Source organism: Lycium ferocissimum, chromosome 5 (genome assembly GCF_029784015.1).
Source record: "Lycium ferocissimum isolate CSIRO_LF1 chromosome 5, AGI_CSIRO_Lferr_CH_V1, whole genome shotgun sequence".
NCBI lineage: Eukaryota > Viridiplantae > Streptophyta > Magnoliopsida > Solanales > Solanaceae > Lycium > Lycium ferocissimum.
In genome coordinates this window covers 64,957,279-64,980,251 of record NC_081346.1, presented here as the reverse complement: position 1 = coordinate 64,980,251, position 22,973 = coordinate 64,957,279, and the positions used below count along the sequence as shown (strand labels likewise).

General features: G+C 35.6%; 3 protein-coding genes across 7 annotated transcripts; 2 read left to right on the top strand and 1 right to left on the bottom strand.

Moving 5' to 3' along the window:
* Positions 1 to 2,960: 2,960 nt before the first annotated feature.
* Positions 2,961 to 10,998, bottom strand: LOC132057090 (uncharacterized). The gene is made up of 7 exons (XM_059449532.1): positions 10,269 to 10,998; positions 5,725 to 5,901; positions 5,474 to 5,623; positions 4,588 to 4,689; positions 4,409 to 4,479; positions 4,242 to 4,309; positions 2,961 to 3,661 (listed from the first exon to the last, which is right to left on the bottom strand). The coding sequence occupies exons 1-7, from the start codon at positions 10,491 to 10,493 to the stop codon at positions 3,420 to 3,422; spliced, it is 1,035 nt and encodes a 344-aa protein (XP_059305515.1). The 5' UTR covers positions 10,494 to 10,998; the 3' UTR covers positions 2,961 to 3,419.
* A 4,678-nt stretch (positions 10,999 to 15,676) lies between these two features.
* LOC132057089 (uncharacterized) lies at positions 15,677 to 18,348 on the top strand. Of its 2 annotated transcripts, none has more exons than XR_009415074.1 (3): positions 15,677 to 15,816; positions 16,418 to 17,578; positions 18,286 to 18,348. XR_009415074.1 is itself a non-coding variant. In XM_059449531.1 (3 exons), exon 2 carries the CDS (start codon positions 16,627 to 16,629, stop codon positions 17,518 to 17,520), a length of 894 nt encoding a protein of 297 aa, XP_059305514.1. In that variant the 5' UTR covers positions 15,677 to 15,816; positions 16,418 to 16,626; the 3' UTR covers positions 17,521 to 17,530; positions 18,286 to 18,348. The 2 variants fall into 2 exon arrangements, 1 of the variants encoding a protein (XP_059305514.1); XM_059449531.1 differs by having other exon boundaries at positions 16,418 to 17,530.
* LOC132057087 (F-box/LRR-repeat protein 14) lies at positions 15,679 to 21,625 on the top strand. 4 transcript variants are annotated; one of them, XM_059449530.1, is made up of 3 exons: positions 15,679 to 15,816; positions 19,995 to 20,055; positions 20,320 to 21,625. In XM_059449530.1, the coding sequence occupies exons 2-3, from the start codon at positions 20,040 to 20,042 to the stop codon at positions 21,441 to 21,443; spliced, it is 1,140 nt and encodes a 379-aa protein (XP_059305513.1). In that variant the 5' UTR covers positions 15,679 to 15,816; positions 19,995 to 20,039; the 3' UTR covers positions 21,444 to 21,625. The 4 variants fall into 4 exon arrangements, with proteins under 4 accessions (XP_059305513.1, XP_059305511.1, XP_059305512.1 ...); XM_059449528.1 differs by lacking the exon at positions 15,679 to 15,816 and adding an exon at positions 18,879 to 19,015; XM_059449529.1 differs by lacking the exon at positions 15,679 to 15,816 and adding an exon at positions 18,934 to 19,069.
* Positions 21,626 to 22,973: the final 1,348 nt, after the last annotated feature.

The window sequence follows — 22,973 nt, the reverse complement described above, 5'->3', positions numbered from 1 at the left end:
GCATTGTAGGTACCACCAGTAACTTTTGACACTTCTTTTTCCTCTTTAACAAATTAATTATTTGCTCTTTCACATTTGCTTTTCAAAACATTTTTCTCTTCATTTATTCTGTTACGCGGCGCCTTGGTCGTCCATGACACTGGGGCCATGGGGTGTGACCAAGGGGTCATTGGGCATGGCGGTAAAGCCACCCATGACAATTCGCATGTCTTTCTCTCGTGTAAAATGTGCAAGTCCAGTTGCTAACACTTCTTCTCTTTTGGAAAGTCGAAATGCTAATCTACCTCCTCCACGCAGTTTTACTTGTTCAGTATACCAAAAATATATGCCCACTTTTACTTGTCCAGTGTACAAAATCATGAGATAATTTACCAATTCATACCTATTTTACCCTTATTATAACAACCAACTTATAATTGAGAACTAAATGCCCATTGGTTGTATTATGAATTATATGGCTCAAGTTATAAAATAAAAATTGTAAAAGCAGGCTTTGGAAAAAATATACGATACCCATGTACTAGCTACCTTCAGCTCTTATAATGAAATGGTAATTTAACATATTCTTATTTTTCCTTTTGGGGTAAATAATTGTTATTGTTAGTTCTTTTAAGAAAATAAAAGGTAGTGCTATATTTTGTATACAGCAAGTTCATATAAGAATTTAATAATTTGTTAATGTTGATAGGGCAAAAATAATTTCAAGAGAAGAGTAAGGTTTAATTTTAATAGTGCAAAAAATTATTATATGCGAACGGTGGAGCTACGAAATTATTAACTATTATTATTAAAGCCATTAGTTTTCTCAGACGCTTATATTTTGGGTCTTGCATTGATTAAGATCATCTTTCTTTGAATTATAAGTCTTGCCTAAATGGAGAGTTTTGAGTGGTCTAAATCTTAATTGACTGTTATAGACATTTTTTTTTTAATTAGTTCATGTTATAAAAGATAATAGAATTATTTAATTTTAAAATCTCAAATGATATTCATATTCTATTAATTGAGAATTTTAAAAGAGTGAAAAATCCTAGAAACACAAAAAGTTTCCAACTTCGTCTTTTAATATCTCATGTTCTAAATTAACAAGAGCTTTTTATGTTCCAAATTCCTAGTTGAAAAAATTATTAACCTAAAGTATCCAATAAAATATAATTTCTTTGGTAATTATGATTTTATTTACTAAAGTGCCTGTACAAGTGTTAAAAAAGAAAACAGAACCAAAACCCCCTACAGAACCAAAACCTCCTGGACATATGGTCCCAGGATGGTCAACTGCCTCTCCAATAAAATATCATAGGATGAAATAATTAAATTTTAATCAACATTTCAACTGAATTTATGTGTTTCTTATAGGACAGAGTTGTATCAATCATGTCAATGAAAATGGGATTTGCAAACGTAATTAGGATCGTGAGATACCCCTTTAGGTAAAATCAGATGTTTTACAAATATTGACTAACCAAATAGTTAGGTTGATGATTGTAGTAAGACGCACTATCCCCAAAAGTAAAAAAGAAATAAAAGGAATGAATGAGTAGATACTTATCCGATATTTACATCAAATCATATATTAATTTATCATGATTAAATACTAAATCAATGTGAAACTGCTATTGATTATAGTTTAGTGATATGATTACATGTGAAGATACGTACGTGTACATTGAATTATATAAATACGGGGTGCGAATATATTTATACGGAATGACAGTATAGGTCACAACGATGCATATTGCTTACTGTTGACGATCTTTCTTTTTTTTTTCTTTTTTTCTTAAGAGATCCATTAATAGATGGATGATTTTATTAACTAAACAGAAAAGTAAATAGAGGGGTGAAGGAGAGTTAGGCCAGAAAATTTGTCATCAGTATTGTGATGAAAGGGATAGAACAGAAAAGGAGAAATAATGTGGTAGAAAACCCAATTCCTTATGGGGGCAGATTCCCACTTTCCAATAAGCAATGTTCTTGAAATTAAATTAGTCAGAATAATGAGAAATGTTAAACCAGAGAGCTTGAATGTAACTTTTGTATGTCTCACTAGTAAAACCAGATGCTGTATGATCCATTGTTTCACTGCTGACAGTCGTGTCCTAATATAGAACTGACAGTCATCCTTCACAAAAATTATAAATCAAGAGGTGAATTCATAATTTTAATACCATTGGCTCCTCTTGCAATTTGCCATGCTTAGACTTGCTCTGTGTCACATTGATGCTCTTGATTCATATCTGAAGATCCTTTATGAATATCTCAAGGTTCATTCCAACTATACAACCCCTAAACGACTAATATTATGATAAGGAAAATGAATATTGAATTTAACTCAATCTCAAAGGCTAGCTAATTTACGAGATAAAAATTATTCAACAACATATAATGAAAATAGGACAAAGACGGTGCGCTAAGCTCCCGCTAAGCACGAGGTCCGAAGAAGGACCAGACCACAAGAATCTATTACAACTATACAAACCCCTAAACGACTAATATTTATGATAAGAAAAGTAAATATTGAATCTAACTCAATCTCAAAAGCTAGCTAACTCATGAAATAAAAATTGTTCAAGAACATATACAACAAAAAAAAAAAAAAAGTTGCGCTTAACTCCCACCATGCACGAGGTCAGACCCAACCACGAGGGTCTATAGTTCAAGACCATATAAAAATACCAAATTCTCATCCCACAACTGATATGGGACAAAATAAACACATTGTTTCGACTAAAAGGACATGTAAATTGGAAAATTTAAGACAATGTACATTTGGAACAGATATATCAGTGGATGGAAGATGAACTTGTAATCTTATTCAAATATCTTCCTTAAGACTTTGATCTCTTAGAAATACTCGCCGGATACAGCCATACAGGTAATTGACAGCTAAAAGAATTCAAGAATCAAATGGTCTACATAAACAAATTTCTTCTTGCAACAAGCAACCAAATGAACAATAAAAATCAACTTAAGAGTCCTCTTCGATTACAATTGCCAAGCAGTACCAAGATATACTCCGTTGATCCTTACAATATCTTGAAGGCATTAGCCTAAACTTAGCCAAAAGAACCACTAGATAAAAAATGGGAAGACAAAAAGGAGAATAAGAAAAAAAGGTTCCCACAAACAAAACTGTAAGGGTGATACAATCATCATCTAAGATGATAAAAGGAAAGGTAAAATCCTAAGAATTAACCAGCCTAAAATATCTAGAGATACAATTGATGTGGGACGCTAGTGATTTTCAATGGCTATACAACAAAAACCAAGTTAAACAGCAGCAACCACAAAATTTACCGCCGTGTGAATGTTCTCATGTTTAAATACTAATTACCATATCGATACTTAAAAACTTTCTTCCTAACTAGTAACTCAAACAAAACTGAACCTTGGGGCTTTTTTTTTTATAAGAACTGAAAATGTCAAGAATCAAAAGGCCCTTCAGAGAGAAGCTTCTTCAGTGTCTCGTACGTCATGAACACAATTCCCACGCTGGGAACCACTTTGTAGTACTCGGGCATTATTCCTCTGTACAAGCCACGAAATCCTTCAGTTCGGATTATATGCTTAAAAATACCCATTATGCCCGTATTGTACACATGTGCACGTCCTCCTGCTCCTTCCAACTGCTTTCTTCGCCTCACAAGATCCAAAGGGAAAGTTGCTGCACATTATCAAGAATACAACACAACAGTTCAGAACTGCAATTTCATTCAAGTCTATGTGGTTTCACTTATAACCAAGTTGTTCCCTAAATCCCTCAACAATTCATTTTTTAAGCATTGGCCTCGAACCCCCAATCCAGGCAGAGGCAGGTTGGACAGCTATACTAGAGGTCTTCACTCTAAATGGTCACAAATACCCTTATAGTTCTCAGCCGAGAAAAGGAACATGGGGAAGAATACAAAAATTTTGTTGGGTCGTTTGGTTGCTGCTTAGGAAGTGAATTATTCATGTATTAAAACTAGTATAACTAAAATCATGGAGGCCCTAGTTTTAACTGCTGTGTATAAAATTCTGCACACCAAGTACGGTGTTTGGTAATCAGCTTACAATCCTGCATAACTAATAGTACAGGTCTAAGTTATAAGCGAATCAACATAATTATTTTATGCAGGGTAAAGGATGGAATAACTAAACCCTGCTTAACTAATACCAGCATAATTAATCCCTGCATGCATAACTAATACTTGTATAACCCTAGCCAGCAACCGAACGACCCCTTATTGATACAAATTACTCACCAGTGGAAGATGCAATTCCTGACAGACTTCCACAAGCAAGACTGACTGCAATAGTAGGATCATCGGGCCTGAGAGAAACAGAACATGAAAAAAAAAAAAGAGACGTTAAACAAGAATGGCAAAATGTCTAACAATAGGATAACTATCAAGACGACGTGGTACTATACCTCTGAATCTGCCAGTAAGATCTCAAAGCCTCATAGACAGAAAAGCTTATTGCTATGCTAGGTCCAACACCCTGCGACAAACAAGCAAACACTAATTAGCACTGTAAATTACTTTTTCTTTTCCGGCTGAAGCCAGGAACTGATCAACATAGATAAAAGGTAGAAACAGAAAGGCAGACCAGTAATGTAGCACCAAGCCCTTTGTACAAACCAAAAATGCCTTCATCTCTGCAAATGGTACGAAGAGCATGCCCAATGCCCTGATAGTATATTGTATTCCTCTGCAAAGTTTAAAGAAACCAGCTAAATGAAATGCTGAATACATACTTTGGAAACAAACAAATAGCCATGATCTAGGAAACTTGAAGAGCCAGTTCAACGAAATGTTAAGTCATACTTGCAAAACAAATAAAAAGCCACAATCTAGTCAATTAGAGTAGAAGCTGCCCGGTTTTTATGTTGTCCACACGCATAGAGAATAGTACAACAGACAGGAAGTATGACATCCAACAAGTAAATGGACAATCTATGGGAGTAGGTGACATTTGACAACTACCAGAATGAGCTTAAAACCTAACAGCTAATACCAAAAAACACAACCGATCGACAAAAACTGACCGACTTTCAGACCATCCCAAAAATAGACAGACTAGGTCGGTTTGCTACCAATTTTCTTTTTAATTTTTTTTTTTTTTTTTTTTTAATAAAACCGGCCAAGCTCAATCGATTCTTTTGCGCAAAAAATGGGGAAAATAAAAACCTTCGGGTGGTCCAAAAATCGGTCTGTTTTTCTGGTCAATTTTTGGACTGCTAGTTTTTAAGTCCATTTTGTTAGCTGGACCAAAGGTGCTACACATTAGCAAGTTAAGGGATTAAAGATGCTCCGCGTTATATTTTAAGGACAAAAATAGATCTACTCCCATAGATACGGGACAATTTTGGTTAAAAGCTCCTCCTCCACTAATCAAACAACACAAGAGAAACCAAGATATAATAATTTTAGAGGGATAAAACTAGTATACCCTGCTCTACTGTTCAATTGAGCAATCTGCAACATACTTATACCTGTGCAGCTAATCTTGTTCTGACAAGATCCAACGGGTAGGTGGCAGCAGCTGCTGTAATTCCAGCCAATCCACCACCAACAAAGTGCACAAAAGCATCTGCACCCGCATTTCTTCCTTTAGCATCCAGACCAGGAATTGATTTCAATAGCTGCCAACACAATAATTTTCAGAAATATTGCAACAAGAAAGCTGAATGAAACATTTCCTGCCAGCTTTATATAGGCAAAGTTATTGTCATAAAGTACTCACACTCTTGTAGCGTTCATAAGCGTAGAAATTGACCGAGGAATAAGGAAGCCTGTGAGCAATAGTGACAAGGTTCCCCTTCCAAAAAGCCCTGAATCCTTCTTCATTGACAATTCGCAATGCCTCACGGCATATGCTGGGCTTGCTCAATAATGCAATATCTGAATGCATACCTTGAACCTACGAGTTGAAAACATTCAAACAGTGAGTTGAACAGGATACCAAAGGAAATAATTGTTGGCACATCACTTTAATTTTATTTCTCATAAGTCAAAGCTCTAAGGTTTTATTACTTATGTTTCATTTAATCATAGGGAGTTCACTAAGTCAAATACCAGCGGAGCAAACACACTAGGTGATTTCTTCCTATTTGTCCAAGCCATGGTGGACAGAGTTATATGCTGGTGAAAGGGTAGCACATAAAATTAGTTGAGATGCACGCAAGGTAGCTCATAGAACTAGTTGAGTTCATGGCAATGCTAATTCTCGATTCAAACAAAAATAAGTAACTAAAAGCATGCACTTTAGACCTCATGTAGCACATATTTAAGAAATTCAACAAAAAGAGAAGCATTCAAATAAATATAAATAGTTAAATGCACATGTAAAATTTCTCATCCCTCACTCTTTACTCTTCCCCCCCCCCCCCCCCCCCCCCCTCATCCCTCACTACTTTGTTGCTACTAATACATTTTTCTCTGACTATAAATATCAAACCGTTTAACGAATTCAAAATCTTCATAGGTCCAATCTTTATTTTGGTCCAATCTTTATTTTCTAAGAAATTGACATAAGTTCAACCAAAAAAAGAACACATATTCAGCAAAGACTCGACATTTTCAACCCCGTAATCTCACCAATCACCAATTACTTAACTATAAGATTAAATCAGCTACTAATAGAGTCCTCCCAGAGGCCGAGATATTAATTTTAGTACCCTTAATTGGACTAATAGCTCCTCTTCCTCTTGTTTCCGTCTAAATCTTAACTAAGAATGAATTGGACCCGAATAAACCCAAGAAACAATTTTTATGGTGCCTTTTCAGTTTCCAAAAAAAAAAAAAAACCAAGAAAACAAATTTAGAAAAGACTCAACCTTTTCATCCCCGTATCTCACCAATTACTGAACTATATGATTAAATCAGCTCATAATAAAGTCCTTATAGAGGCCAAGATTTTAACTTTACAACAACCACAACAACAACATATCCAGTGTGATCCCACAAGTGGGGTCTGGGGAGGGTGGGGTGTAGACAGACTTTAACCCTACCTTGTGTAAAGTAGAGAGGCTGTTCCTGTAGACCCTCAGCTCAAGAAAAGCTTTTGACTTTAGTACCTTAATTATGTTAAGGATCAGAAAATCGAGCATTCCTCTTTCAAATCATTCTTTTCCTCTAATAACTCCACTTCCCATGTATCCTAATTCCTTTTTCTGTCTAAATATTAACAAATAATGAAATGGACCCAAGTAAAACATAAATAGATAATATAAAATCCTGACTAACCTGAAAAAGAAAAGTACTCAATACAAATAAAATATTTTTCTCTGACTATCACTATCAAACCATTTGTCAAATTCAAAATCTTCATAGGTCCAATTTTCATGTTCTAAGAAATCGACATAAGTCTAACCACAACAACAACCCAGTGAAATCCCACAACGTGGGGTCTGGGGAGGGTAGAGTGTACGCAGACCTTACTCCTACCAAGGTAGGACGGCTGTTTCTGAAAGACCCTCGGCTCAATAGAAAGCATAAAAAGAGGTCAGATAAGGCCAAGAAATTCAAAGCGATATGGAAATGAAAATAACGAAAGCGACAAAGCCATGATGAAGCCGGTTGCAAAGGTCGTGCTATCACAGATAAAATAAGATAATCAAAGTACAGGAAATAACAGATAGTAGCAGAAATCAAAGCACAAGAACTTACATCGCGATAATGCGACTACTAATATGAAAGGATAAACGATACTATCTACTAGCCTTCTACTATAATCTGAGTCCTCCATACCCTCCTATCTAAGATCGTGTCCTCGCAAGTCGAATCGCGCCATGTCATGTCTAATCACCTCTCCCCAATACTTCTTCGGCCTACTCCTACCTCTTCTGAAATCATACATAGCCAACCTCTCACACCTCCGCACTGGGACATCCGTGTCTCTCCTCTTCACATGCCCAAACCATCTCAGTTTCGCTTCCCGCATTTCTCTTCCACCAAGGCCACTCCCACCTTATCCCGGATAGCCTCATTCCTAATCCTGTCACTCCTGGTGTGCCCACACATCCATCTCAACATTCTCATCTCGGCAACTTTCATCTTTTGAACGTGAGAGATCTTAACTGGCCAACACTCCACCCATACAACATAGTCGGTCTAACCACCACTTTGTACAACTTGCCCTTAAGTTGTGATGGCACTTTCTTATCACATAGCACTCCGGAAGCGAGCCTCCAATACGATGTGTGACATCATCGTCAATCTCGCCGCTGCTTTGTCTAATAGACCCAAGATATTTGAAACTACTTTTCTTCCGGGACGACTCCGGGTACCAAGCATCACTTCCACGCCACCTCCCGAGGTGCTTCACTAAACTTGCACTCAAGTACTCGTCTGTCCTACTCGCCTTGAACCCTTTAGACTCAAGAGTCTGTCTCCAACCCTCTAGTTTAGCGTTAACTCCGCTACAAGTCTCGTCGATCAAGACAATGTCATCCGCGAAAAGCATACACCATGGCACCTCACCTTGAATTTGTCGCGTCAATCCATCCATCACCAAGGCAAATAAGAACGGACTAAGAGCTGATCATTGCAACCCCATCACAACCGGAAAGTGCTCGAGTCTCCTCCTACTATCCTTCCCCCGGTCTTGGCTCCCTCATACATGTACTCGATCACCCTAATGTACGCCATACACCTTTAACCTCCAAACATCTCCATAGATCTCCTCGAACTTTGTCGTAAGCCTTTTCTAGGTCGATGAATACCATGTGTAAATCCCTCGACTACAGAAGTCATCCATCTTGTAAGGAGACTGGTGGAGCAGTATAGGGAGAGGTAAGTCTAACCCAAAAAGAAAATATTTTTAGAAAAGACCAATCTTTACAATCCCCATATCTCACAATTACTTAACAACAGCAGCAGCTACTAATAAAACCCTTACCAAGCCCAAGTTTTAAACTTTAGTACCCTTAATTATGTCAACAGTTAGAAAATCGAGTATTCCTCTTCCAAATCATTCTTGTCCTCTAAGAAAATGGAGTATCCCTCTTCCAAATGGACCCGAATAAAACGAATAGGATATACAGGACTCATAAAGCAGTAGTTGATAATATAATATCATAACAAAAACAAAAATCAAACTTAAGGGTGTGTTTGTTATGGAGGATTTTTCACTTTTCCCATGTTTGGTTGGTCAAAACAACAACATACCCAGTGTAATCCCACAAGTGGAGTAGGATGTAAGCAGACCTTACCATTGGAAAAAATTTCAAATGGAAACATTTTCCTTCATCCCAAATACATCCTTAAGAGAAAAATCAAGAACTAGGGGGCAGATAAGAGGGAAAACCTGAATCTTAACTAAGAATTAGTGCAACCAAACAAGGGAAAATATAGTAGGAAAACATTTTCTAAGATATTTAGTGCAACCAAACAAGCGAAAATAGGAAAACATTTTCCTTCATACCAAACACACCCTAAATCTTAACTAACAACGAAAAGGACCCAAATAAAAGAAAAAGGATATAGAGTACCCATAAAGCAGTAGTTGATAATATAATATCATAACAAAAAATAAAAAGGAAACTTAAGGGTGCATTTGGTATGGAGGATTTTTCAATTTTTCCCAATGTTTGGTTGGTCAAAACAACAACAACGTTTGGGGAGGGTAGGACATACGCAGACCTTACCAATAGAAATTTTTTCAAATGGAAATATTTTCCTTCATACCAAACACACCCTTAAGAGAAAAAAAAAATCAACTAGAGGGTCAAAAAGAAGGAAAGCCTAAAAAGGATAATTTATTTTTTGCTTACCAGACACTAGAAAATAAGTATGAAATCCACTTGTTTTTTAAGAATATATTTTCTAGGAAACCATTTTCCCTGAAAAATTTATTCCTTCATACCAAACACACACTAAATCTTAACTAAGAATGAAATGGACCCGAATAAAACAAATAGGATATAGAGGACTATACAGCAGTGATTGATAATATAATAATATTTAACAAAAACAAATATCAAACTTAAGGATGTGTTTGGTATAGAGGATTTTCCAATTTTCACATGATTAGTTGGTCAAAACAACAACAACAACAACATACCCAGTGTAATCCCACAAGTGGGGTAGGATGTATGCAGACCTTACCAATGGAAATTTTTTCAAATGGTAACATTTTCCTTCATACCAAACACACCCTAAATCTTAACTAAGAATGAAATGGGATCCAATAGGATATAGAGGTCTCATACAGTGCTAATGGACAATATAAAACCATAACCAAAACAAAAATGAAACTTAGAAGAACAAGAAAAGCAAAAGAAAAACCTGAAAAAGAATAGTGAGGCGGGCTAAGGGAGCGGTACAAGTTTTGCTAAAAGCACCAGCAATGCCACCAGCAAGTAGCTGTGGTACAGTACCAATCTGAGGTTGTTGTTCAGGTTGTGGCTGTCGTGGTTGTGCATGATAATGATGATGTTGTTGAAGTGGTTGTGGCTGTTTCTGAGGTTGTTGTAAAAACTTTTGTCCTGATACACCTACTCTTGCTTCCATTCTTGATCCAATAATTATAAAGATTGTATTTTTAGCTTTTACAAGTAAGGAATTGTAACGACTTGAAACATCTGATTTTGGTTAAGGTTTTGAAAAAAAAAAATTGTATGAAGAGGAAATTGTTTTTAAGCCCTAGGGAAAACCCTAAGGAAGAAGGCTGGTTTGAAAGTGGTGCTCCTTGTTTTATGAGGACAATGTTCCTCTGTTGTTGTAATGACTTTCCATTTCTTTTAGGAGAATATTCTTTTCTTGATCTCTCTATGCTTGCTTGAGTTTACTGAGTTTGCTTTGGCTTGGGCTTTTCTTTCTGTTGAACTTCAAATACGGTGACTTAAACTAGGCCCAATAAATTCGGGCTACAAAAGACCCACTGACAAAAACGGGCCATTAGCACAAATATCCTATTTTGGGCTGGTCTTTAATTTTTGTCCCTTCTATATCATTTTTTAGTTTTTACCCTCCAACACTCCAAGTTAATAACAAGCGGACAAAATTACTCCTTCCACCCCACATAGCTTAGGTTTCTTCCTCAAGTTCATTCTTCTCTCCTCCTTCAGATTTCAAACCCAAGAGCTCCAAGTATCAACAATGATGGATTTCGAATTTCGCCATCAACTTCTCTATAACGGTTTGAAGCTTCCATTAGCATTATCCAAACAATTTTTTCTTTAGTAACTACCCAACCAATTAGGTAACTTCACTTACCGATCTGAAAAACAAGAAGAAATGGAGAAAATCGAAAAAATGATATCATTAAAGCTATAGAAGTGATCGATCCAATTCGAAAGTCAACCAAGCTGAATGAAATTGAAGAAACGCCAAGACCCAAAAACAAGCAACAAAGCAGATCCCCAAGAAATTGACACTAAAAAAGATAAAGACACCAAAGAGAAGAGATGCAAAAATTATGCCAAAAAGAAACTCTCAGCTTGTGCTCAAGTAAAGACACCTGAAAGTAGAGTTGAGAAAAGGAAAAAAAAAAAAAAAAAAAAAAAACACTCCCATATTATTATTATCTCTCATCACTAGGCCTTAAGGCCTAACTTGACTAATTTTGGAATCTAAAGTTATGCCTTAAGGCCTAACTTGACTAACTTAGGAATATAAAGTTAGGCCTTAAGTGAAAATACATAGTGTTCCTTTTTGACAATTTTTACCAATGAGCTAAGACTAGTGGGACTTTATCTTATAATTAAGATAGTCTGGTGAACTAGAGTTACAGTTCACAACTTTATCTAATATTACTAGTTTCATGAGGCCCGTGTCAAACTCTTAAACATTTTAACTTTCATTGTTAATGAAATTATTTACGTCAATTCAGATATAGAGCCAACATTTGAAATTTATAGAGCCTGAATTCTTATTTTTTTTAAGTTATTCAGTACTAAACTAATAATTTATCTTATAAATACAAAGTTGTGAACCAAAGCTATTGGGTTCGATCGAAACCGTTGTCAGCACTTTAGCTTCGCTCTACTTCAAACTCATCTTGCGCTTATCTTGAACTCATTTCAGATTTTAATAATGTATTTTATTTTCACCTGTATTAACCAAATTCGTGTTTTCATCTTCTAGAACCATCTAACACAACAACAAAAAATTCCAATAACTTCAAATCTATACTACAATATCTATAACCTTCGTTTAGAATCTCTAAACAAATTAACCTAATGATCCTACAAGAATATTCGTAAATAATACTCCCTCCGTTCCAAAAAGATTGTCATGTTTCGGATTACGAGAGGCATACTAACTAATGTTTGGTGTGAATTTGTACTTAGAATCTTTAATTTTTTAAAAAATAAAAATTACATATTTAGAAACCACATAAAAAGTACTATAAGTAATTGTTAACAATTCTAAATATTTAGAAAATATTTGAAAAAAATATGGTCAAAAGAAGATATCATTTGACTCTTGTAATCCGAAACATGACAAACTTTTTTAGGCGGAGGGAGTAATTAAAGTACATTAATAAAGTAAAAGATTTTAAAAGTATATTTAAAAATAATTTTAGGACAGATCTTTATAAGCACATATGAGGCTACTAAAGAAGCAAAATATTTGAGGCTTAAGGATAAAAGATATTGTAATATCTAATAAACGTTTCAGTTGTAAAGGAAAATTTGGCTCCAAAGTTGCCCAAATTTTAGCAGAATGTATAAAGACAAATATATTCTCTTTGTCTAAAGGCTATTTAACTAATTTCAAAGCTAAATTGAGTTAGATTAATTTAAGATTTTAAAATTAAAATTTGTATATTCAAAAAATATACAGAAAATACTATAAATTGCAATTTTCCTATCAATATAGTGAAAAGATTCTTAACATATTTGTTAAAATTTATGTAATTTGACCCTCAAGATGAAACGTGACAATTATTTTGAGATACAACAACAATAACAACATACCAAGTGAAATCCCACAAGTGAGGTTATTTTGAGATAAAGGAGTAAAAATAATTTAATGAGGAGCAAAAAATAAATTCATAAAAAGTTACTATAACATTAACCAATTACAAAGACCCAAGTGAAATGTCATAATTTTTTTATTTTTTTTTTGTAAAAGTAAGAATATGCAATAAGGAAAAAGACACAAAAATCACATTAAAAGCTTCATTGGATCAAAATTCAATGTGAGGACTACAAAACTTTTTGATTCCACTTATATATAGTAGTAAAGTAATGTAAAATGTGACAATTTTCGTAAGAGGCCTAAAGTGTGGAGTTTTCGCAATCGTCATCCAGTATTATTTCCTGGCTTTTAGCATCTTGATAAAAATAGTTTTTTGATTTTATTAATGTGTAAAGTTAAATTATTTTAATGTGATAAAAAAATAACTTGTTGACTTTATTATTATTAATAAACAAGGTTCGGTGACCACATGATGAAATACATCTATTTCGTACACAGTTATGTGAAGAACGTTAGGTGCTAAAACTACTATAAGTATTTTTAAAGGCAAACTGGGTAGAGTCATTTCATTATTTGGAGTTTGTTCTTGGAGGCTATGAATAGAAGAGAACTCTTCCACCATTGATAGAATAAAAAGGAGGATGAAGTTGTAGAGGAAGAGAAGAAAAGAAGTTGAAGAAGAAAGCTACGCTATTTGGGATGGAAGGGTATTTACGTCATAAAAGTTTCATTAAATAAAGGCAAGGGCAGAAGTTAAATATTTTTAAACAAAGGATAAAAATTTAAGACCACCCCTGTTAAAGGACACTCAGCGCAAAAACTTGGACAAAAACTGGATAAATACGGACCCATTGTAAGTTGCTACTTTGAGAAATTTTCACAAACCGCTATTGTTTGCATGCTTCTTTCAATCCGTAGCTACAGATTTTGCTAATCACGGCTCGTAGCTACTAATTCTTTGTCATAGAGTGTATTGCGTTTTTATTCAATTCGCTATATTTATTTGTAGCTTCTTTTACATTGTTCAATTCGGCTATATTAAAAAAATACAGGGATATTCCATTGTATTTAATTCACTATATTCATTTGTAGCTACATTTACAATGCATTCAATTCACTGTATTCAAACAACAAAAATTCAAAAATACAAGGATTTGCCAAAAAAAAAAAAATCCTCTGAAATACATGAATACATACGATGATACAAAAAATGCATTGTATTTACACTCAAAAAATGAAGAATACACTCAAACCGGCCAGTTATGAGAAATGCAAGAAATAAAATACACTCATATTTGAGGAATTTCGACCGGATGGCCATGGATTCCGGCCAGATAGCAGCAAAGATGACGAAAGGATTTGCCACAGGCAGAGACGTCAACTCCGTCGTTGGACGACGGCATAGTGGCGGTGGAATGGAAAGCTTCTACGAAAGAAAATCAGATGGAGTTCTGAATAGAGATTGGGGTCATACAAAACCTGAAGAAAGTGAGAGGAATCGATTTAGGGAGAAATTGATTTGTCACCTCGTAGTTGAAACCCTAGGATGCTCCGAAATATATAATAGCTAGGATAGGTAATTAAATACATAATATATTACAGTAGGTAATTAATTTAAAGTATAGCTACAGTAAGTAAGTACCTCGTAGATGTTACCTATGTCATGTAAAATTTCCTTCTTTTACCACCGGTAATCAAATACTAGCTACTTAGGTGAGCATAAATCACCAAAAATCGAATTACCAAACCAAACCGAAATTTACCTTACCCAAATTAGATTTACCGGATAGAACTTAGTATCGACTTTTAATTATTGAAATCGAACTTTGAAAATATTAAACCGAATACCGAACGCCCACGCTAATGAATTGTTTACCATATATCTGGGTAACATTAACGAGTGATTTGGATGTCTTGGTTGACCTACGACGCTAAATTCACAATGTTAGGGCTTGAGAGTGGAAATCTAACATCTATATATGATTTCTCTAAAAACTAACATGTCAAATGGTGGACAATTTATGAACATATCTTGTCAAAAGTATCTTTTCTGTAATTACCAAATAACTATATCGAACTCGGAAAATTCAATATTTGATATCTACTTTCAATTACCGATTATCAAAATACCGAAATTGAACTTTTAAAATACCAAACTGAACACCAAACGCCAGCCACCATCTCAGAAGATATTGACATTTTGTCAATCTTTGAAAACAAAAGTTATTTTATCAAAAAATATACATAACTAAACCTCAAAAAGTCACAACAAACTCATGAAATAGATTAAAAAAAAATAAACTACAAAAATTGTACTTCCAAATGTAAGTTCTCGTTAATTTTTTTTTCTATTTTTCATAAGATCCGACATTTTACGAAGTTCTTTGAAAATAGTTCATCCATACCTTCGTAATTTTTTTTTTCTATTTTTCATAAAATAACTCAATCCGATTTTTTTTTTTTTTTTCCGAAAAATAATAATTATTTTTATATTTTTTTGAAAAAATTATCCGTATTATTTTTGTGAAAAAAAAAAATTCGGCTGAAAAAATTATTTGTTTGGTAAATATATAATTTTAACAACTGAAGTTTGGTAAATATATGATGAAAATAAAAAATGCTCACTTTTATGAAACTCAAAGAATCAAAACTGCTTAAATGATACTTAAGGGACTATTTTGAACATACAACACAAAGATAAGAGACCATTTTTGTCGTTTTATCTCCCTATACTATGTAGGGTGTCTCCTGTATACCTTCAACTGAATTGCTCGTCTCTTTATCATTGTTGTTCATGCCATATCTGGATCCACTCTAATCTCTCTTTCCTTTTTCATCTCTCTATATATATATATTCAGATACCATCTGCAGGTAGGGGTTCCTATGGCTCTTTGGGTCTAGTTTCTGGTGAGTTCAATATCTTTATTTTCTTTTCTTTTTAAGTTCTTGATTTAGGGATTTTCTGTACCTATTTCTCGTGACAATTTACATTCTTGGCCATGTTTGCTTAAATCCCAGTAGCAATTATTTGTTTTCCTTTTTCTTTTTGCCTTGGAGCTTTTGAATCAGATATCTTTTCCAAATATTGTACTAGTATATTTTTATTTTTAAATAATTATTATTCATTTAGGACAAAAAATCATTATGCCAAGGGTCTATTGGAAACAGCCTCGTAGGGTAAGGTCTGCATACACTCTACCGTCCCCAGACCCCACAACTTGTTTGGATGGTTGTTACCTATTGTACTGTATTGTGTTGTTAGTTTAAATACAATGTTTGTTTTGATTGTTACTTAATTTTTTATTTTTTTTTATCGTATCGTTAAATTCATCGTTAGGTAACGACGAAAAGTCCCATTTTATGTAATGACCCATTTGGTGTGTGATCGCATTGTTACCTTTATCTTTTTTCTCATCTTGTCTTTGCTTATTATCTAATGTAATTATATATTATCTTTTACTGGACCTTTTTATGATAGCTCTACACCGTACCCTACTTTTTTTTGTAGGTTTATCCTTCAAATTGCTGATCTGACATTATGTTACGAGGGGAAACGATACGATTTATCCAAACATTGTATTCATCAAACAATACAGTACAATACGATACAATACTATTCATTATGAAGCAATATGTGACAACCATCCAAACAACCCCGCTACTTTAAAGAATTTCTCTTTTTCGGAGAGATAGAGAGAGAGAGAGAGGGGTGGGGTGATGCTTCCATTAAAGCTAGTACGTTCGTTGGTTTCAGGAGATGCCATTGCCAATCCCACCCGCCTTGTTAGCTTACCCTTTCATCAGAGTGATCACACTGACCATGAGAGCAAGTTTGATGAAAACATAGCCCTAAGCAGCATGTCTAGCACAGAAAAGATCGCTTTGATGCTCTTCGTTCCGACCAGGGAATTGGTGAAAGATTCATATAGACTGGCCACATTAGCTAGAGATATTGGAATGGATCTTTTCCCAAACCCATCTCTTTCGCACATCATCTTCTCATGGCCAAACACACACACAAACTCCAATTCTTCATCTCCATCTGTGTCTTTGTCTTGGTCATCGGCTTCCCTCTTATCAAACGATGCTGCTCCGCTTCCCTTTCCATCTCTTGCCACTGCGTCTCTGTCCAACTTGCGCCTCTTCGCTAATCTCTCAAAGGGCTTTTTCAAGTTGGTTTTCTTGAAATCTAATCACAACCCATTTCACGATATCAGTAGCTATTCGAGCAACAATAATTGGGATGTCACAACCCTTTCGTTGGTTTCGAAGAACACTGGGATTAGAATTGATTCTATGGATCGGTTTTCCAAGTCTTTGCTTGGAGTAGGTTGGACACTATTTAAGTCTAAGACGAGCAGTGATTCTAGGGATAAGCATTCAGTTGTATATCTGTATAAGAAGCTAGATTTAAATAGAGTTCATTTTAGATGGCCATATGAAAACGAAACTGGGATTTGTTCAAGTCCGAGTCCAAGTCCGAGTCCAAGTCCGGGTGAATCTTGTAGGGTTAGAGAATTGAGGCTGCCCCAATTGGACTTCAAAAATGCACCTTTGAGGATTTTGCAGTACATTCTTCTGATGACTGATGACGTCTTCTATCTTACATAGTTTTTCTCAGGTGAGTTTTTCAATCTGATAGTTAATTACAGTAATTACTTTTTCCCTGGTAGGCTTTCCTTTCCCGTTAAACCTAGGTTCAATTTTGGTTGTTCTCTCTTGCATTTTATACGCATCTCTTTTGAACATTTAATAGGATCACGAATTATGATTTGCTAGTTTAGAACACTTTATTTGCTTCCCCTTCCCCTGATCAATCTCACTACTATTGTGCTAGTAATATCGTATTCCTCAATTTTTCTACTGCTGTTGTTCCTTTTTACTTTGGTTATCTTTACTATTTTGTTGTCAATACTTCTCTCTTCTTCATTTTTTTTTTCAACATAGTTTTTTCTCTTGTATATTTCAAACCTGTTTTGAAACGCTTTTCTTGAGCTGAGGATCTTATTGAAAACAACCTCTCTTCCTCACCCAAGGTAGGGTTAAGGTCTACATACACCCTATCCTCCCTAGACCCCATTTATGGGATCACACTGGGTATGTTGTAATAATTATTCATTTAAGACCTTTTATTTGTCTATTGCAAGTTTAACTAGAAATTGTGAATGCAATCTAGAGAATTAGATTCTTTTACGATTTGTTCGTGGCTCTTAGCTTTTAAATCAGATTATTCTTTTAAGAGGTATGCTGTTCTTTTTTTATCATATTTTGGGAGTATGATTTTATTTTGATTTGTAGTGAGTTTTACTTGAAAATGTTTATGTGGGTTTTCTATGAAGGATTAATTGAGATTTGTAATGTCTAACTTCTTACTAGGATGGGAGCTGCTAGAGTTGGTGAAAAGAAAAAGTGAAGTGTGTCTCTTGCACATTTTGATGATCGAAGAAGAATCCGTACTTAGAACAATAGAGCTTGTGTCTATTTATAATGCATTTCTGTTTCTAGAAAGAAGATCTGTGATTAGATGTTTTCTATGATTATATTTGAAGATAGGTTTGACTCATCCTGGTTAAGAAGACAAAAAACATACCTTTGTTAACTAACGATTATGAGTGTTATCATGTCAACAGTAAATATTTGATCATCTTTGTCTATGTGTTGAGTGCGAGTGCGGGAGATAATTACGCGGAGAATCAACATCATTTTCTAATGGCATAATACATAGATAGACACCTTAACTTGGCTCAACTGGCAACTAAACACCACAACTTCGAAAATGCACATCTAGACACCTTAACTTGGTTTAAGTTGGCCCCGTAAACAACCAAACTTTGAGAATGCACAATTGGAGAATGCAAACCCAGAAAAGTATGTTTATGGGGCCAAGTTAAGGTGTCTAGAGTTGGGATTTAGTTGCCAGTTTAGGCCAAGTTAAGGTGTCTATCTCTAAAGAGAACTTTAAATGCAATCCAGCAAATTGCAGATATTGCTGAAGAGTTTTCAATGTTCAAATGCTTTTTCATGTGGGAGGTGAAAATGTTGTAGAATGGCTAGAAGAATAAATCTGGGACACAAAGGCAGCTTGTAAGGTGGCCTGTTTCTCATGGTTAGCAGCCCACCAATCTTGTTCAACGCATAAAGATTCGATTAAAGTTATTTTGTACGTAGTTCATTTCCATCTAATCAATCGCAAGTTCCCTCCATCTGATCTCTTCATTAGTTTCTGAAATCTTACGTTCAGGTTATATCTGATCTATACATAATGAAGTTTGTAGTTTTTTGCGTGAATTTCCATGTAGAAATGTGAATATTTGGTTGATGCTTGTTTTGTATTCCCTTTTGTAATGGAAAGGTTTTTTTTCCTGAATAGGAAGGACTTAGAATTTTTTCTTTCTTTTAATTTGTTAAGGTAAGCTTAATCTGTCTCTTTTACTATATTAATTACTGATTGGTTTAATTTTTAGATTATGCTTAATTTTATCCTTTTTTTTGTCTTTATTTTTTATATTTTTATGGAGTTGATGGCTAATTGTGTTGTATAACAACAATAACAACAACAACATGCCCAGTGTAATCTCACAGGTGGGGTCTAGGGTGGGTAGAGTGTATGCAGACCTTAGCCCTACCTCATAGAGAGAGAGAGAGAGAGGGGGGGGGGGGGGGGGGGCTGTTTCCGATAGACTTGATGGCTAATTGTGTTGTATCTGATCTGAATTTCAGAAGTTGATCTTTTTCCCCCATTTTTTTTTTTTTTTGCTTGAATTGGCATGTAGAAAATTGAGTGTTATGTTCTGAAACTGGCAGGCTGATTCCTGCCTTTGTTTTCCCTGTAATGAGAAAGGGGATTCTCCGAATAACAGGGACTTTAACATTATGCTCTCCTTTTTTGCTGGTTCAATCCAGATCCGCCTAGTTATAATGTTAGTTGGTTTAATTTCAATAGTTTTCTTGGTTTTATTTATTTTTGTTTTGTGGAGTTCTTCCAAAGAGATACTATGGAGTCCTTCCCCCTTCCCCCGGGATCTCTTTCATTTGATTTTCTAGGTTAAATTTCTTTTTGTTAAAACTAGTTTTGTGCGTTTCAGGTTGTTACTGTATTACCGGATTGATGATATAGAAATCTGATCCAGATGGATAATTTACCAGCTGAATTACTTTTGGATATTTTGGGAAGGATTACAAGCACTGCTGATAGAAACTCTGTATCCCTAACTTGCAAGCGCTTCCACAAATTGGATAATGTGCTAAGAATATCTATGCGCGTAGGCTGTGGTTTACATCCTGTCTGCGATGCATTAACTGCTCTATGCAACAGATTCTCTAACTTGGAGAAACTGGAAATTATTTACTCTGGTTGGATGTCTAAGTTAGGGAAACAATTGGACGATAACGGCCTTCTCATCCTTTCAAGTCGCTGCCCTCTTCTGAAGGACCTCACATTAAGTTATTGTACTTTCATAACAGATGCTGGTCTCAGTTACTTGGCTTCTTGTTTGAAACTTACATCCTTGAAGTTGAACTTTGCTCCGAGAATTACCGGTTGTGGCATCTTGTCTCTTGTTGCGGGCTGCAAATCCCTCAGTGTTCTTCACCTGATTAGATGTCTGAATGTTGGTAGTATGGAGTGGCTAGAATATCTCGGAAAACATGAAATGCTTGAAGATCTCTGCATCAAGAATTGTAGGGTGATTGGAGAAGGTGATTTGATTAAGCTTGGACCTACTTGGAGAAAATTGAAGAGACTGCAATTTGAGGTTGATGCCAACTACAGATACATGAAGCTTTATGACCGTTTGTCAGTTGACCGGTGGCAAAAGCAATGGGTCCCATCTGAGAACATGCTTGAACTTAGCTTAGTGAACTGTGTTATCAGCCCCGGGAGAGGGCTTGCATGCGTAATAGGGAAGTGCAAGAATTTGGAAAAGATTCACTTAGACATGTGTGTTGGGGTAAGGGACTGTGACATAGTATGTTTGGCCCAAAAATCAAGCAACCTTCGATCAATCTCTCTCCGGGTCCCATCAGACTTCTCCCTTCCTCTGTTACAGAACAATCCGTTGCGGTTAACAGATGAAAGTCTAAAGGCGGTGGCTCAGAATTGCTCCCTGCTTGATACGGTTAGGTTGTCTTTCTCTGACGGGGAATTCCCCTCGTTTTCTTCCTTTACATTAAATGGAATACTTATGTTAATACAAATGTGTCCAATAAGAGAACTTTCTCTTGACCATGTGTATTCTTTTAATGATGTTGGAATGCAAGCTCTTTGTTCAGCACAATATCTCCAAATCTTGGAACTTGTAAGGTGCCAAGAAATCACGGATGAGGGCTTGCAGCTTGCTGGTCAAATTCCTCAATTGTGTATATTACGGTTGAGGAAGTGTTTGGGAGTGACTGATGATGGGTTAAAGCCTCTTGTTGGGTCTTACAAGTTAGAGTTGTTGGTTGTGGAGGATTGTCCACAGATATCAGAAAGGGGTGTTCAAGAAGCTGCAAAGTCGGTCACCTTCAAGCAAGATTTGTCATGGATGTACTAAGCTTTTCCATTTATAGATATTTTACCAGATGTTGTAAAGGTTAGGTTGTGCTGTCAATTCGACTTGTTGTACAGTCACTCATTTCTTTTTGTTTCATAACAATTCTGTAATCTGTATCACAAAGTTCCCTTTTTTCCGCATGTTGCATAATAAATGTTAATCCGAGTGTCTCTTCCATTCTCTATGAAGCCTCTTGTCACTACTTTCTACTATTATTTGTATATCTTTGTGGATTAAAGGTGCCCTACTTGAATTCTCTCTACAACATGTTTAAAATGAAATTGATACATCAATGACGGAAGTTGCTGTGAGATTATTATCAGACTGTTTCCAAACTAGTTGAGCACTGCTGATACAATTCATTACGAGGCTAGGAGACCCACGAATTAGGCCAATCATAGATATCATAATAGTCATCTGTCTGTTGTGCTGAAAAATTGAACATTTTCCTTCTGGAATTCTCATCATCTGACTTTGCACAATCTGAGAATTCAACATCATGCCTAGAATTATTTATGAGTATCATCCTCTTCCTCTTCATCAGGGGGGTCTCCAGGGTCTTTAATACCAGTCTCTATTTCCTCTGATTGAAGGGAATCAAATGCATGACCAAGATTAATGGTGACAGAACCCCCTTTCAGATTGTCCCCAGCTTGGACATATCCTCCTACAAGAGCCTCTCTTTGAAACTGTTTTTTCAAATTTAGGTCCTTCTTGTTCACCTTGTCTTTGTTGATAATCTGCAGGTTACTAGGAGAGATGGTAGAAGAATTCTTTTCCACTAGGGCCTCTTTCTCTTTTATTGTCTCATTTTCTGCTATGTCATTAATGATTGGAGGGACGGAGATGTTATCTTTGGTAACTGTAAAGACTTGTTTGATGGTTTTGATGAGTTTTATGCTTCTGATTTACCATCCTTTTGAGGGATATCAGTAGTCGTAAAAGTAGAAGTGTAATTCTTAGTCTTCTCCCTTCCTTTTGAGAAGTGAAGTTGCAGGGGAAGCATTTTTTCATGTTGTCTCTTTCCTTGGGCATCTCATTAGGTCCTACAATTTTCTCTTTTCCTTCCCTTTGTTTTTCTCAATATGAGTGCAATCATGGATGGAGTGCCCTTGGTGTTCACATTGTAGACAACACCTAGGCATGCCCTCATATTACACAACTTGATCATAACCTCCCATTGGACTACCCTCTTCATCTGATAATCCAACCCAAACTGAGGATGGTAATGGTCTCCTTAAACCTACTTCCATCTTTACTTTGGCTAAAGTAGGTCTAGTCCTATTAGTAGTAGCTTGATCACTATGTAACCAAGAGGTCACGGGTTCGAGCCGTGGAAACAACCTCTTGCGAACAATAGACCCTTGTAATCTGGCCCTTCCCTGGACTTCGCTCATAGCGGGAGCTTAGTGCACTGGGCTGCACTTGCATTTTATTAGCTTGATCAATATGTAGTGGGTGTATCTACTATGCTCAACACCTGTTCCAGATAGCTCAGGTCATGATTTTTCCACCAGAAATAAGGTAGTA

What these genes read in the sequence shown, in the direction of transcription:
- LOC132057087 (XM_059449527.1), top strand. Translation starts at nt 20,040, where the DNA reads ATGGATAATTTACCAGCTGAATTACTTTTGGATATTTTGGGAAGGATT.
- LOC132057090 (XM_059449532.1), bottom strand. Translation starts at nt 10,493, where the DNA reads ATGGAAGCAAGAGTAGGTGTATCAGGACAAAAGTTTTTACAACAACCT. An exon ending in CTTATGAACGCTACAAGAGT is followed by an intron (nt 5,624 to 5,724) that starts GTGAGTACTTTA and finishes TTGTGTTGGCAG; the next exon opens with CTATTGAAATCAATTCCTGG. An exon ending in AGGAATTGCATCTTCCACTG is followed by an intron (nt 3,662 to 4,241) that starts GTGAGTAATTTG and finishes GATAATGTGCAG; the next exon opens with CAACTTTCCCTTTGGATCTT.
- LOC132057089 (XM_059449531.1), top strand. Translation starts at nt 16,627, where the DNA reads ATGCTTCCATTAAAGCTAGTACGTTCGTTGGTTTCAGGAGATGCCATT.